This window comes from Rhinopithecus roxellana, chromosome 4, assembly GCF_007565055.1.
Source record: "Rhinopithecus roxellana isolate Shanxi Qingling chromosome 4, ASM756505v1, whole genome shotgun sequence".
In the NCBI taxonomy this organism is placed as follows: Eukaryota; Metazoa; Chordata; class Mammalia; order Primates; family Cercopithecidae; genus Rhinopithecus; species Rhinopithecus roxellana.
In genome coordinates this window covers 123,917,839-123,931,678 of record NC_044552.1, presented here as the reverse complement: position 1 = coordinate 123,931,678, position 13,840 = coordinate 123,917,839, and the positions used below count along the sequence as shown (strand labels likewise).

The 13,840-nt window shown below is 40.0% G+C and overlaps 1 protein-coding gene across 1 annotated transcript in view; it reads right to left on the bottom strand.

Moving 5' to 3' along the window:
- STX7 (syntaxin 7) overlaps positions 1–13,023 on the bottom strand; it is a 54,904-nt gene extending 41,881 nt beyond the window's left edge. Inside the window, exons 1-2 of the mRNA XM_010357899.2 lie at positions 12,831–13,023; positions 3,362–3,512 (exon numbers count right to left, since the gene is read on the bottom strand). Coding sequence (XP_010356201.1) covers positions 3,362–3,446 — 85 coding nt within the window. The 5' untranslated portion in view covers positions 3,447–3,512; positions 12,831–13,023. The remainder of the gene's footprint in view (positions 1–3,361; positions 3,513–12,830) is intronic.
- Positions 13,024–13,840: the final 817 nt, after the last annotated feature.

Here is a 13,840-nt window from a genome sequence, read left to right as displayed (position 1 = left end):
AATATGGCTATGAGAACATTATGTTCAAAGTCACCAGTTTACCAAATCCAATTATCTGCTTTTATCTTAGTCTCTCAGCAGCGTTAGAGACAGATAATGCCCCACTCATTCTTGAAACATTCTTTGTTTAATTTCTAGAAATCTACCACATCTTGATTTTTATCTTACCTCACAGGTCACTCCTTAGATTCTTCATGCTACTTTCCTGATTTCAACATTTTTTAATGTTCCAGGCCTCTTCTCTTTACTCCCTCTCACGTGATTACTTTACACCCATGGTGTTAAATACCATTTATACTCTGACGACACTCTCACTTCCAAATTCCTGTATCTAAAGTAGATGCTTGATATCTCCACTTAGATATCTAAATGATATCTCAAAATATACTTAGTCAAAACAAAACTCTCCCCTACTTGTCCTGAACTGTAGTCCCTCCCATCTCAGTACACACTTGCCACCAACTAGTTGGTTGCTCAATGCAAAAACTATGGAGTCATCTTTAACTCCTTCCTTTCTCTACCATCCCTACCCACATGCATCAGCAAGTCCCACTGGCTCTACCTCCAAAATACACTCATTGCTTCTCTCCATCCCCACTGCCATCACCCTGGTGCAAGCCAGCATCTCTCTCCCCAGACCTCTATGATGACCAGCATACCTCCCTGCTATTCCCCCAATGTCTATTTTCTAAGCAGCAGCCAAAGTAATTTTTTCACAATGTAGATCTGATTATGTTTCTCCCCTGCTTAAATGCCTCCAGTGATTTCCACTGCCTCTTAAAATGAAATCTAAACTCCCTGAACGACCTGCAAGGCCCCAGCTGACCTACCAGATTCCTCTGGTTTCATCTCCCGGCACTCTTACCCCAGATGCTGTGCTTCAGCCACGTAGGCTTTTTCCCTTTTCCTTATTTTCTGAGTATTTCAAGCCCAGGTCTGCTTTTGAATTTTTAATACTAGTTATTCCTTCGGTCTGAAATGCCCTTTCTCTGAATCTTCTCACTACCAGTCCCTCTTCATCCTCAAAGACCATCTAAAGTAAAGGCAGCTTCTCCGGTCACTTGCTCTCACCTCACTTTCACTGTACTTTCTTTATAGAAAATTAAGTTGCTCATTATTTCTCCTTACTACACTGTAAACTACAATGAGAATAGGACCTTATAGATTGTTTACTGCTACATTCCTACAGTTTGGAACAAAATCTAGCAAGTACTATGTGCCCCCAAAATTATTTGTGGAATGAATCCCAACACAATATCAAAATTAAAACCCTCTTAGTCTGAACCATTATTCCTATGTTTAAAATTCTTATTAACAAATCTGAGAAATATCTGACCATCCTTTTTCTGGTCACTGATAAGGAATCTTATTCCTCCTGAGGGAGGCAATTCTCCCTTAACAACCCGGATTATTCAAAAGCGCTTCCTCCTTCTCAAGTTGAAATCTGACTACCTGTAGCTTCTGTACATTTGTGGAGGCTCCCACGTTCATGCAGAACATATGGCTTCTGTTTCACACATGACAGTGATTCAAATATCTGGAGACGGTAACTGTACCTTCACCTGCATGAACAGTCCCAGTCTTCTTAACAGCTCTTCACACAGACTGTGGAGTATCATCGCCAGTCCTTCACATGCTCCAAGACTGCCCCGAATGTATTCACACACTAAGCTACCAACTGTGCCATAAATATTCGACTCTGGCCCAGTTTGTCACTTCTCATCCACTGAATCAACTGATCTCCTTCTTAGGGAACATGGCCTGATTTAAGTCGACGCTTTTCTCCTTCCAGTTCATGTTCACACACAATCTTCAATCCAAGTATCTTTCATACTACCTACTGCTTGCTACTTCAACAATCTCGGTACAGGACAGTCATTCCTCATCCTCAATTCCTGACACTGTTCAGCTTTCCCAACACAGGATGCTTATTCTATTCTTTGGAGGAAGGCCTCTTGGCCTCCTTTCTTGCATAAAGGTCCTAATTTTCCACATATGTAATTAGAATTATAAACTTCCTTAATTTTTGCACAGGTAGCCAGATACACTTAGGGCAGATCAGTGCTATTTCTAACCAGCAGCAAGGGAGCCATTAAAAAAAGAAAGAAAGAAAAGAAAAGATAAGAAAAGAGGCTCTTCTGTGGCCACCATCAGAACAGATCTGATGCCAGAGGAGCAAAGCAGAGCCAATGCTGGTGGCCTGTGACAAACTGCAGCAGTTCTCAGTGTACCGTTCCTATATTCCCTGCTGCGCACAACACGGTGCCTGGCACTGTGCACTTTCTTGTTCTTCCAGGAATAGGTAAAAAACCCAGAAATCTCCCAAATCAGAATAAGGGTTATTTTATACCATTGTACACAGCAGCACCTTTTTAGAGTCTAGTTTTATTCTCTTTGCTCCTAAAACACACTGGCATCTCATTTAAATCATTCAGGTAGAGGAACAGCTGTTGGGGAGTTAATGATTAGGTAAAGAAACACAGTATGGTCATTTGAAAACATTATTTCTGCCATGTGTTAACATTCTGTAAAAAAGAATAGCCTTGTAAGGGAGTAGGCTGAAGAATAAAACTGTACTAACATACTCTGAAGGATGAGAGTTCAGGTAATGCCCCGAGGGCCAAACACTGAGAGGAAGATGACTGGATGCACCTGATTAGCCATAATTTAGAAACAAAAAACAAAGGTCAAAAAAAAAAAAAAAACTTATCTGCTCCAATCTGCTATAATGATTTTTTTTTTAATACATATCCTGACGATGAATAGTTCTGAATGAAGTGTCACACTGCATCAGTCTACTGGTATTCTATCTCTGACAAGTATAGCAAAGAGTAATTTGTGTGGAACGCAGGTCTGATTTTCTATAATATCTTCCTCAATAGACTAAAACTTCCCCTCCTTAGTTCTTCTTGCTCCTTAATAAGGTACCACATACTTGCCTGTCGTAAGATTAACCTAACCCACATCCAGTTAGATTTTACTTTTAATAAGCTTTATGTTCCTTAAGCCCTTGGTAGTGCTACCTGGTTCCAAACCTATGAGACTGAGTCATCAGGTCTCATCATCTCATCTAGAACCAGATAGCTTTAAAGCAGATATAAGAATCCATTATCCTTTTAAATCTTTATTTTATTTAATGAAATAATGTATCATGTGCCTGGCCCTGACTTCCTATGGAAAAATGCAGTAAGTGTTATCTCAAATATAATTCTCTTGCATTCATTCTAAAGAGTGTGAGTCCTTTAAAACTTGTTGTTAGAGGAATGTTCCTCCCTCTCTCAGAGTTGTCCTTTTATGAACCTCCACCAAGTTCAGTTAAGAGTGGATACAAACAGTGAAGACCGTTTAAATCTCAACTCACAACATTGTGTGATCTTCTGGATGTTGGAAGAGATCCTCTGGGCCAGTTGGGCGGGGTCACCACCAACTCCTGGAGTGTAAGACATGGCTGATGTGCTTATTCGCTAATTTCATCAGATGTTGGTAGGCTGTGCAGTTTTCTAAGCAGTCACCTAAATAATATAAAAGGCACACAATTATATTTTTTAAGTTACTGGCTTACATTTTCCAAATTAACAAACTGTGAGGTTACAAGGACAAACTTGATTAATCTAATAGAGTTGAAATCTGGCAAAGTGACATATCAAATAGCAAAACTCTCATGTCTATTAAAAAAACTGGACTTCAAAGGACAGAGTTATGTTAAACACATCAAACAATTAAAATAAGGTTTAAATTGCATATTCCCTTTGAAAACGTCTTTGATCTCTTAAAGAAAAATTACTAAATCCCTTTCCTATATATAATTTTAGTTGTTTACATATTTTTTCCTTAACTAAACCCCAAACAATTATAAGGCAGGGCCCACATGCTATTTATCTTTCTCCAATATTAAAAACAACTCTTAGCACAAACAGGCATTTAAACATTGATTAAATGGAACACAGACTCCAGGCTATCCCCAGAAATTTCACTGTATTAGGTTGGTGCAAATGTAATCACGGTTTTTACCATTACTTTTAATCGTGGTTTTTGCCATTAAAAGTAACGGTAAAAATGGCGATTACTTTTGCACCAACCTCAATATCTAATTTAACAAACACACAGGACTTGCTCAGGAATGTATGGTTAATAGGGCTCTAATTTTCATGGAAAAGGTTAAATTTGAAATAGCAGAGCCAACTACTGAGAAGCAAATGTCATATAAAATGTTTATCAAACCTTCCTGACAGAGGAAGGAGAACAAATGACTCTCCCCTTTCAGCAGCCAGCATCTCAGAATGGAAGAGACACTGAGATATTGCCACTGGAGGCAGGTGAGATGACATTCTCTACCTCTTCAATCCACACCACTCCAATCAGGGTTTGGAAAGAAGGTTGAAAAGGAATGACCCTGCATACTGAACTGTGCACAGCAAAGAATTTCAACTACTGCCACTCCATCTTTTCCATGAATATGCACTGGAATACCGCAAAGTTGTTGGTGGTCAATTTGTAAGCCAGCTCTCTACTAAGAGCCTGCTACATGCCCAGCATTAAACTAAGCGCTTAGGAGGTACAAACAAAACAAAACAAAACAAAACAAACAAAACACACTGACACAGTATCTGCTTAAATCAAGTTTGTCATTTAGGAGGAAGGATACAGTTAATAATGCAAACCAACGAAAAAACCCACAAATCCATAAAAGATCACATGCTAGGCTAAAATGAGAGGGGCTACAAAAAGAAAAAACGGCCATCACCCTCGTCTAGAAAGAATTTATGAAACAGAAACATAAGATCTGGATGCTTGGTTATGACCAGTATGCAGAACAACAATGGCAAGGACACAAAGGCTGGGGTGGAGAGACCCAGAGCACATGGAAAGGCCACACGCAGTATGGTATTTACTAAAGGAAGGGAAGGTTCCTGGTCAACCCTGAATCAGATGATTCACAGCCGGGACAAGGGGGAAACAACAGAAAGGGAAAGAGATGAATGGCCTAACATTTCTCACACATTTGCGACATGAAAAGTATTTCACATAGACTAATTTTCACAACCTCCTCCTTAAATTAAGTGGCATTATTCTTGTTTTAATGATGAGCAAACAGCAGGCTTATTATGATTAAGTAATGGCAACCCAACCCACCCACAGGTGGAGGTGGGATTCAGTCCCAGGGTTCTGATGCCAAGGCTATCCATGCTTGCTACCACATAGAACTAAGGTCACAGAAGATTTCTGGGAGAGAAGAAGCCACAGTGAAATGTGTCTTCGCTCTAAGGGACAGTGTTGGCAGGAAGCACAACAGCTGTACTGTTGAGACCGTTAGAACAGTACTGGTTCCATGCCTGCAACTCTGGTGCACTTTCAATGTGTCTGACCACCCTGAGAGCCCTGGCTGCTTTTAGATATTCTCCAATTTCCCTCTCAGGTACAGTTGATCTATTCTGCGCTCTTTGGATCGCACCAAATCCTAGAGGTAGATCCAAAAGCAATTTCATAAAAGGATAAATTCAAACCTAAAGTCAGACAGCTGGACCACTACAGTGGGGAGACAGGAATAAACTTCCTTCCAGGTAGCCTTGGACTTGGGCCCAGGCAGAAAAAGAGCAGACATGGGGATTCATTGACACCAACACCATCCGGGACATCCTTGAAACCATGCAATTTTAAATGTATCTCCAAGTCACTTAAAAAACAAATACAGGTTTTGAATAGCCAAAACAATTTTAAGCAAAAAGAACAAAGCTGGAGGCATCACATTACCTGACCTCAAATTATACTAAAAGGGTATAGTAACTAAAACAGCACGATATTCATATAAAAACAGACACACAGAACAATGAAATGGAATAGAGAACTCAGAAGTCAAGTCACACATCTACAGTCAATTGATCCTTTTGGCAAAGTTGACAAAAACATACACTGAGGAAAGGACACCCTTTTCAATACATGGTGCTGGGAAAAATGGATCACCACATGCGGAAGAGTGAAACTGGACCCTTATCTGTCATCACATAAAAAAAAAAAATCAACTCAAGATGGATTAAAGGCTTAAAAGTAATACCTAAAATGATTAAAATACTAAAAGAAAATCTAGAGAAAACTCTTCTGGACATTGGTTTAGGCAAAGAATTTATGACTAAGACCTCAAAAGCACAGGCAACAAAACAAAAAATAGACAAATGAGATTTAATTAAACTAAAAAGCTTCTGCACAGCAAAATAAATAATAAACAGAATGAACAGACAACCTGCAGAATGGGAGAAAAATATCTGCAAACTATACATCCAATGAGATTAATATCCAGAATTTACAAGAAACTCAAACTACAAAAAAAAAAAAAAAAAAACCCACAAATAACCCCATTAAAAAGGGGCCAGAGCCATGAATAGACATTTTTCAAAAGAAGACATACAAATGGCCAAGAAGCATATGAAAAACGCTTAACATCAATAAGCATCAGATAAATGCAAATTAAAACCACAATGAGACATCATCTCACAACAGTCAGAGTGGCTATTAAAAAGTCATCCACAAACACATCTTGAGCAGAAAAAAAAGAAAAAAGAAAAAAAAAGTCAAACAAGTACAGATGTTGGTAAGGATGCAGAAAAAAAGGAACACACTGTTGGTGAAAGTGTAAAGTATTACAACCTCTATAGAGAACAGCATGGCAAGTCATCATAGAACTAAAAATAGAACTAATAGTTGATTCAGTAACCTCATTACTGGGTATCTACCCAAAAGAAAAAAAAAATTATGCCAAAAAGATACCTGCACTTGTATGCCTATTGTAGCATTATTCACAATAGCAAAGATTTGGAATCAACCTAAGTGCCCATCAGGTGTCTATTAACATTCCTGAAAGGATAAAGAAAATGTAGTGTATATAAATGCAACGGAATACTATTCAGCCTTTAAAAAGACTGAAGTTATGTCTTTTGCAGCAACACAGATGGAACTGGAGGCCATTATCTTAAATGAAATGCAGAAAAAAGTCAAATGCTGCATGTTCTCACTTGTAAGCGGAAGCTAAATAATGTGTACACATGGACAGAGTGTGGAATAATAAGACACTGGAGACTCAAAAGGATGGGAGGGTGAGGGATGAGAAAACTACTTAATGGGTACAATGTACATTATTCAGGCGATGGTTACACTAAAAGCCCAGACTTCACCACTATGCAATATATCCACATAACAAAACCGCATGTGCACCCCTTAAATTTATATACATAAAATGGCTTTATTGAGATATGGCAAAACAATACACCTACTTGAAGAACACAATCCAGTGGTTTTTCATATACTCGCAACATTGTACAATCATTACTTTTAGAACATTTCTATTACTCTAAAAGGAAAGTTTGTAATCATCAGCAATCACTCTCCACTTCTCCCCAACCTCACTGGCCAAAGGCAACTCCTAATCTACTTTTGTATCTTTATAGGTTTGCCTATTCTGGACATTTCATAGGAATGGAATCACACAATGTGTTCTTCCAGACTAGCTTCTTTCTCTTAGTATGCTTCCAAGGTCCATCTGTGCTGTATCATATATCAGTACTTCATTCCTTGTTATCGCCAAACAATATTCCAAGGTATGGATAAAGACAATTTTCTCTTAGTTCAATGATATCTTCCTTTCTCCTTTCCCTCTATCAAGTAGATCTCTGGAAAAACTGGCTTACAAGCCAGAACAAACACATTGAGTGAAAAATTGTTCAGTTTGTTATTCCTGTACTCTCTGGGGACGCTCCTCCACACACATGGTTCCATTTTAATCTATACCTGAATGAGTCGCACATCCATGTATCCAGTCATACCCTTGGCTTTCTCTCGTGTCTACATGTCTGTGAAGCTACAAGAACTCAGCCATTTCCTGTGCAGCACACAATGGAAGTAGCAACAAGAAACCTCTACTTTGGGCAAGACACGTAGCATTTGGGCCCATTGCCAGGATCAAAATGAGATAATGCACATCCAGAGACAATTGCTTTTCCACCCTACACAGATGAAAGTTATGATCTGTTCTTGCGGCTGCAGGACCAACATCAGCACAAGACCATCAGAAACTCACCTGTCTAAAAACCATGCAACCACACCTGAGGCCTACTCTCTCTCCCATAAACAGTTCTATCAAGTCAAGGACAGTATTCTACAGCATTTTCCTTACCCCTAAAACTCACACCAGTGAAGTCCAAGTCTTCTCACTGTTTTCTTGCAAGGCCACCTTTTTTCCTCTCTGGAAAATCAATCACTTAGTCACAAACACAATCAATTTTCTTCATCACTTTCCTCAAGCTACTAAACGTGAGAAGGTTCCTGCTGGTGAGACAATTGGCAACTGGCTTCATTTACCCAAAGTGGTGCTACTTAGATTGACTGGAATCATAAGTTTTGTTTTACTTTTTCTTTGTTTGGCATTGCTGTTGTTGTCATTGCTTTTTGAGACAAGAGCACCCAGGCTGGAGTGTAGTGGTGTGATCACAACTCACTAAAGCCCTGACTTCCGGGCACAGGCAATCCTCCCATCTCAGCATCCCGAGTAGCTGGGACCACAGGCACCTGCCACCACATCCCACTAATTTTTTGATTTTTTTTTATAGAGATGGGGGTCTCACTTTGATGCCCAGGCTGGTCTTGAACTCCTGGGCTCATGCGACCCTCCCGTCTCAGCCTCCCAAAGTGCTGTGATCACAGGTTTGAGCCACTGTATCCAGCCAGGAATCACGAGTGAAGAATGAAAAGCAATTTGCGAAAGATAGAAAGATATGTAAAATAAAACAAAGTTAACAATGGCCAACACTCATCTAGGACTTATATTTCCTAAGCATTGTGCTTATGACTTTTAAATTTATTTTCTCAGTTAATTATTATAAGCCTATGATGTGGGTATAATTACTAATGTGATTTTTTTACATGAAGAAATTGAAGCATAATGAGAATAAATAATCTGCTTAAGCAAAGGAGCTAAAATTTGAAAATAACCATAGAGCCGACATTTTTTAAACACTAAACCATACTGCTTCCTCGTACAACAAAATTGAGGGCAGATGAACTCACTCAGTTAGAAAAATCAAATTTGGGCTGGGGGCGGTGGCTCACGCCTGTAATCCCAGAACTTTGGAAGGCGGAGGTAGGCAGATCACAAGGTCAAGAGATCGAAAACATCCTGGCCAACATGGTGAAATCCTGTCTCTACTAAAAATACAAAAATTAACTGGGTGTGGTGGCATGCGCCTGTAGCGCCAGCTACTCAGGAGGCTGAGGCAGGAGAATCGCTTGAACCCAGGAGGCGGAGGTTGCAGTAAGCCGAGATCACACCACTGCACTCCAGCCTGGCGACAGAGTGAGACTCGTCTCAAAAAAAGAAAGAAAAAAGAAAAACCAAATTTACCACTTTTCTGCAAGCCCCATATGAAGTTTTGCTATTCCCACTCCTAAGATGAAGGAACATGCTTGGGATAACTACAGGAGTTGATCAAGGTAACACAGAGGAATAGCTTACTCCTTTTCTCTATTATTCTTCTAATACGTGGTATCCAAAAGGCAACAACAGTTGGCTCTTTTGATAATGAGACACACAAAGGAAAGGAACCAAATGGTTGTCTTTAAAAAATATATATATAAATACATGCATAGACAGATAGGATAGGTAACTACAAATTGATTAAAAGTTTATGATCTCTGCATACAGGCTAAATGGGTGCTGATTCAGATGTCTGCTTTTCCACATTAGTCTCCATTACCTAGCCCAGAGCAGCTATGCACTAAAGTACTCTTGTTGAATACTTTTGAAAACCCACTCAGAATTCCTATTTCATTGCTCAGAATAATAATTATATAATTCATTACCTAGACCTGCACTAATAGAGTAGCCACTAACTAAATGGGCTGTTAAAATTTAAATTATAGTGGTTACTAGAAGCAGGGAAGGATGGCGGGAGGGGGGATAGCCAAAGGTTGGTTAACTAACACCAAAATACAGCTAGCTAGGAGGAATGAAGTCTAGTGTTTTATACCCCTAAAAGGTGACTATAATTAATTACAATTTATTGCATATTTTCAAATAGCTAGAAGAATGAATTGTGAATCCTCTTAACACAAAGAGATGTTAAATGTTTGAGGTAATGGATATGCTAATTATCCTGATTTGATCATTACACATGGTATACATCTACTGAGGTATCACATGTACCCCACAAATATGTATAATCATTATCTGTCAATTAAAACAAAAGCAAAAAAAACTTATAAGCTGCTAACAAGGTAACTGCAGTAAGAAACTACACTTTTACTCTACATTTCATTTTTTGATGTGACAATTTACACCATTTTATATTGTATATCACTTAAATTACATTGTAGCTCTTGTTTTTAAAAAATTAAAATTAATTAAAATTAAGTTAAATGAAAAATTCAGTCCCTCGGTCATACTAGACACCTTTCAAACGTTCAAAAATTCTGTGTGCCTAGTGGCCAGCAGCTTGGACAGCTCATTCACAGACCACATCCATTATCACAGAAAGAGCTATTGCACAGTGCCAATCTCCACATCGCGATAATCATCTTTCTATGAAGATACACAAACACCATAAAGAGAAAAACAGGAAGGGAGAATCAAAGTGCAACACTCAGATGAGCGTCTTCTCAAGACTGCTTCTAAAGAACACAAAAGAATGAACAAAGGGAACGTTAAAATGTCATCTTAAAGTATCAAACACTACTCCCAGTTAAAATCAGATATACTGTAGAATCCTTAAGATTTCCATTTAGCATATATCTCATGCTCTATAAATCTACTCTGGGCAAAGAAGGGGTCAATTTCGCTTTCTTAATTATTAACATCAGCATAAACAACTGGACTTCTCTCTACCCTCTACTCCAAATAAGTTCTGAGGGGTGGGGGGTGAGCATTTTTTTGTCTGTTTTGTAGATTGCACTATTCTCAGTGCCTGGCTACATCATAAGTGCTTAACAAATATTTGTAGAATGAATGAATGTACTCACTTCCTAAGAACACACACCCAGCGTGAGGGTAAATATTACCATTTCTAAAACATAAAATTCCAGTGCCTTCTTTCAGATCCCGAAGGTCCCAGGCTCCTTGCTGCCTTGGGCCTTTGCTGGGTGCCATTTCCTATTTCTAGAAGGCTCTTCCCATGATCTCCATGTGACTGGCTCCTTCTCCCCAGCAAGGCCTCATCACATGCTAGAGAAATCTTTGTGACCACTCTGATCTGAAAGTGAGAACTCACCACAGGCCACTCTTTGTCAATCTAACTTACTGCTTCACAATACTCAATAGTCTAATTAGTTACTGTTTATTATTGATCCCTACACCTCTGGAATACAAACGTTTATTATTGATCCCTACACCTTTGGAATACAAACAGGAGCTACTTCTGGAATATAAATAGGGGATAGATGACCTTGTCATTCTGTGTAATCTACAGTGCCTGGTGCATACTAAATGCTCCAGGAACTGTCTACATAAGTATCCTCTGCACAAACTACATTAACTGCATTCTTTGGCCTTAGCTCTTCCATCACTGAACTTTTGTACTACTTGGTTTTAGTTCACAATATCAAGGATTATTTTTTTTCACACTTTCACACACGAAACTTGCAAATTAAATGGAATCACAGCAAACTGTACTCAGACTTACTGTGGATATTTTCTATAATTTACTTTTCAATCATCAGCACTTAAAGCTTGGGGTCATAATCAAAATGAGGATTGATTTTGTTATCAAGAGAAACATAAGTAACTATCTGAGGAAAAATGATGACGTTAATGAGTTAATATGGTATCATATTAACCCCTGCAGACACTGTGAAGTTAAGAGCATAATTCTTAACTAGTCACAAGTCTGAGGCCAACTTCTCAAAGTGGCCTATAAGGCCCGGCCATATCACAAACACAGTTTAACACCTCTGCCCAGGCGTGCTCAGAGAACCTGCAGAAGAAACGTTCACTTCCAACATTATTAAATAACATAGCATTTCATAATTACTTTCTTTTCTTCAAGATTCTGGGCAAGTTTTATATACTATATATAATTATAGTCAGAATACAACGATCTGAGGTAAACAAAAATTAACGTATATAGATAAGAGCCAAGCAAATGTGAGAAATTTGTGGGAAAAAACACACAGCATTTGATCAGAAATGCAACTTTTTTTCTTTGTCTGAATTTAAAGAAAGTAAGTAACTAGAAAACAAGGTGGAGGAAATACTAGAAATATTTTATGTATGTTTAAAGGTTTTTATGTAAATTAAACGTGTATACTAAGAATGTCAAAGAAAGTATGTTAAAGTCATCAAGTCAAAAAAAACAAATACTATGAGCCACTGAATAAGCAAACATATACGGTTTGTCTGCTACAGCCATACATTTTTCAGTTCCTCTATATTCGGAAAGTTTAAAGTGTGTTTTTCAATCCGTGACTTGAAAAGAGGAAGAGGTCATTTGCTCCTGTCTGGATTCCTGAGCTGGGCCCTAGCCGGGTCTGGCGCCCGCCCCGCCGTGCGCCTCGGGAGCGCTGCCCAGGGGACAGCGGCGGGTGCGTAGCTGGCCAGGCCCACCTAACCACAGCCGCGCGCTCCAGGAATGCGGAATGCGCCGCGCCCCTGCACCCGGCCTGGGGGCGTGGGGAGCCGCAGGCGTTCCGGGAGCCGGGGCAGTCCGGCCCTTCCTTACCTACCGAGTGCCTGCTGCAGAGCGCAGGGCGGCGGCCACCTGACCACGCGCACAAACAAGGAGGCGCAGCGCCGCAGGGGCACTGCGCCTCCCTGTCGCACGGCCAGGGAACCTCCCTCCCCAGGGTCCTCTTACCTGGACCTCCGCGGCTCCCTCCTACACCTCCGACCACCGTCACCCACCGACCCTGGAGCCTTCAGCAGCAATTCTCAGCTGATGGGCGGTGGCGTGGGGACGCCCAATGCGCATGCCCGCAGCACAATTCAAGGAAGAAGGCGGGGTTCACCCCTTTACTATTGGTCCGCGGGGCTGAGTGACAGCGGCCCTCACCGCCCCTCCGGTTCCAAGCTAAGGAATGGGGGTATCAGCAAAATTGCAAGGGAGCTGTTCTTTGAAGCCTGACGTAGAGATGGTGAACGCCTCTTAGCCTGCGTGCAAAAAAGCAGAGGACAGAATGGAGGACGGTTGTCTTCTTTATCTGGTGAAGCCAGCCTTCTTGCACGCGGGTCTTCACCCCGCCCCTTAGCTTCTGCCTATCTTGTTTGCTAAGCTTTAACTGCAGTAGATCGCGTTCACAGCTCTATCGAAAAATGGAAAGGCGAATACACAATCCTAGCGGGAACAATGAAGGAATAAGTGAAGAGTCATCTCTGGGTCCTCACTTAGTAAACAAGTTTTTCTAGTACATACAAGTCATTCGAAGCATTCCTGAAAAGCAGGGCATAGTTTTCACAGGGTTTAAAACAAGCAGAGACTGTTCCAATGATAAATATGCAAATATAATGTAATTGTTAGATGAAAAGCATCAATTGCTACAAATGAAAGAAAGCCCTCACCAAATTAATTAGAAGATAGATTGGCTTGGCCTTTGCCTATATTAAGGAAACACTATTTTCTAAAATGATTACCCGGATATGTGATATCAAAAGTCCAGATGCACTTAGGTGGAAAAAAGCAAAACCCAGTGTAGAATTCTGGTTGGAACTCACCAACACTAAGTGTGGAATGTTATCTGTTTAAGAGAGATGGACAGAGAAAGAATAACCCAGAAAAGGAGTAACCCACAAGATAGGAAATAAACCAGGAAAAGGCAAACTAGATAATGAAGGGAAAAAAGAGGGAATGGTCCATCATGTCACCTGTCA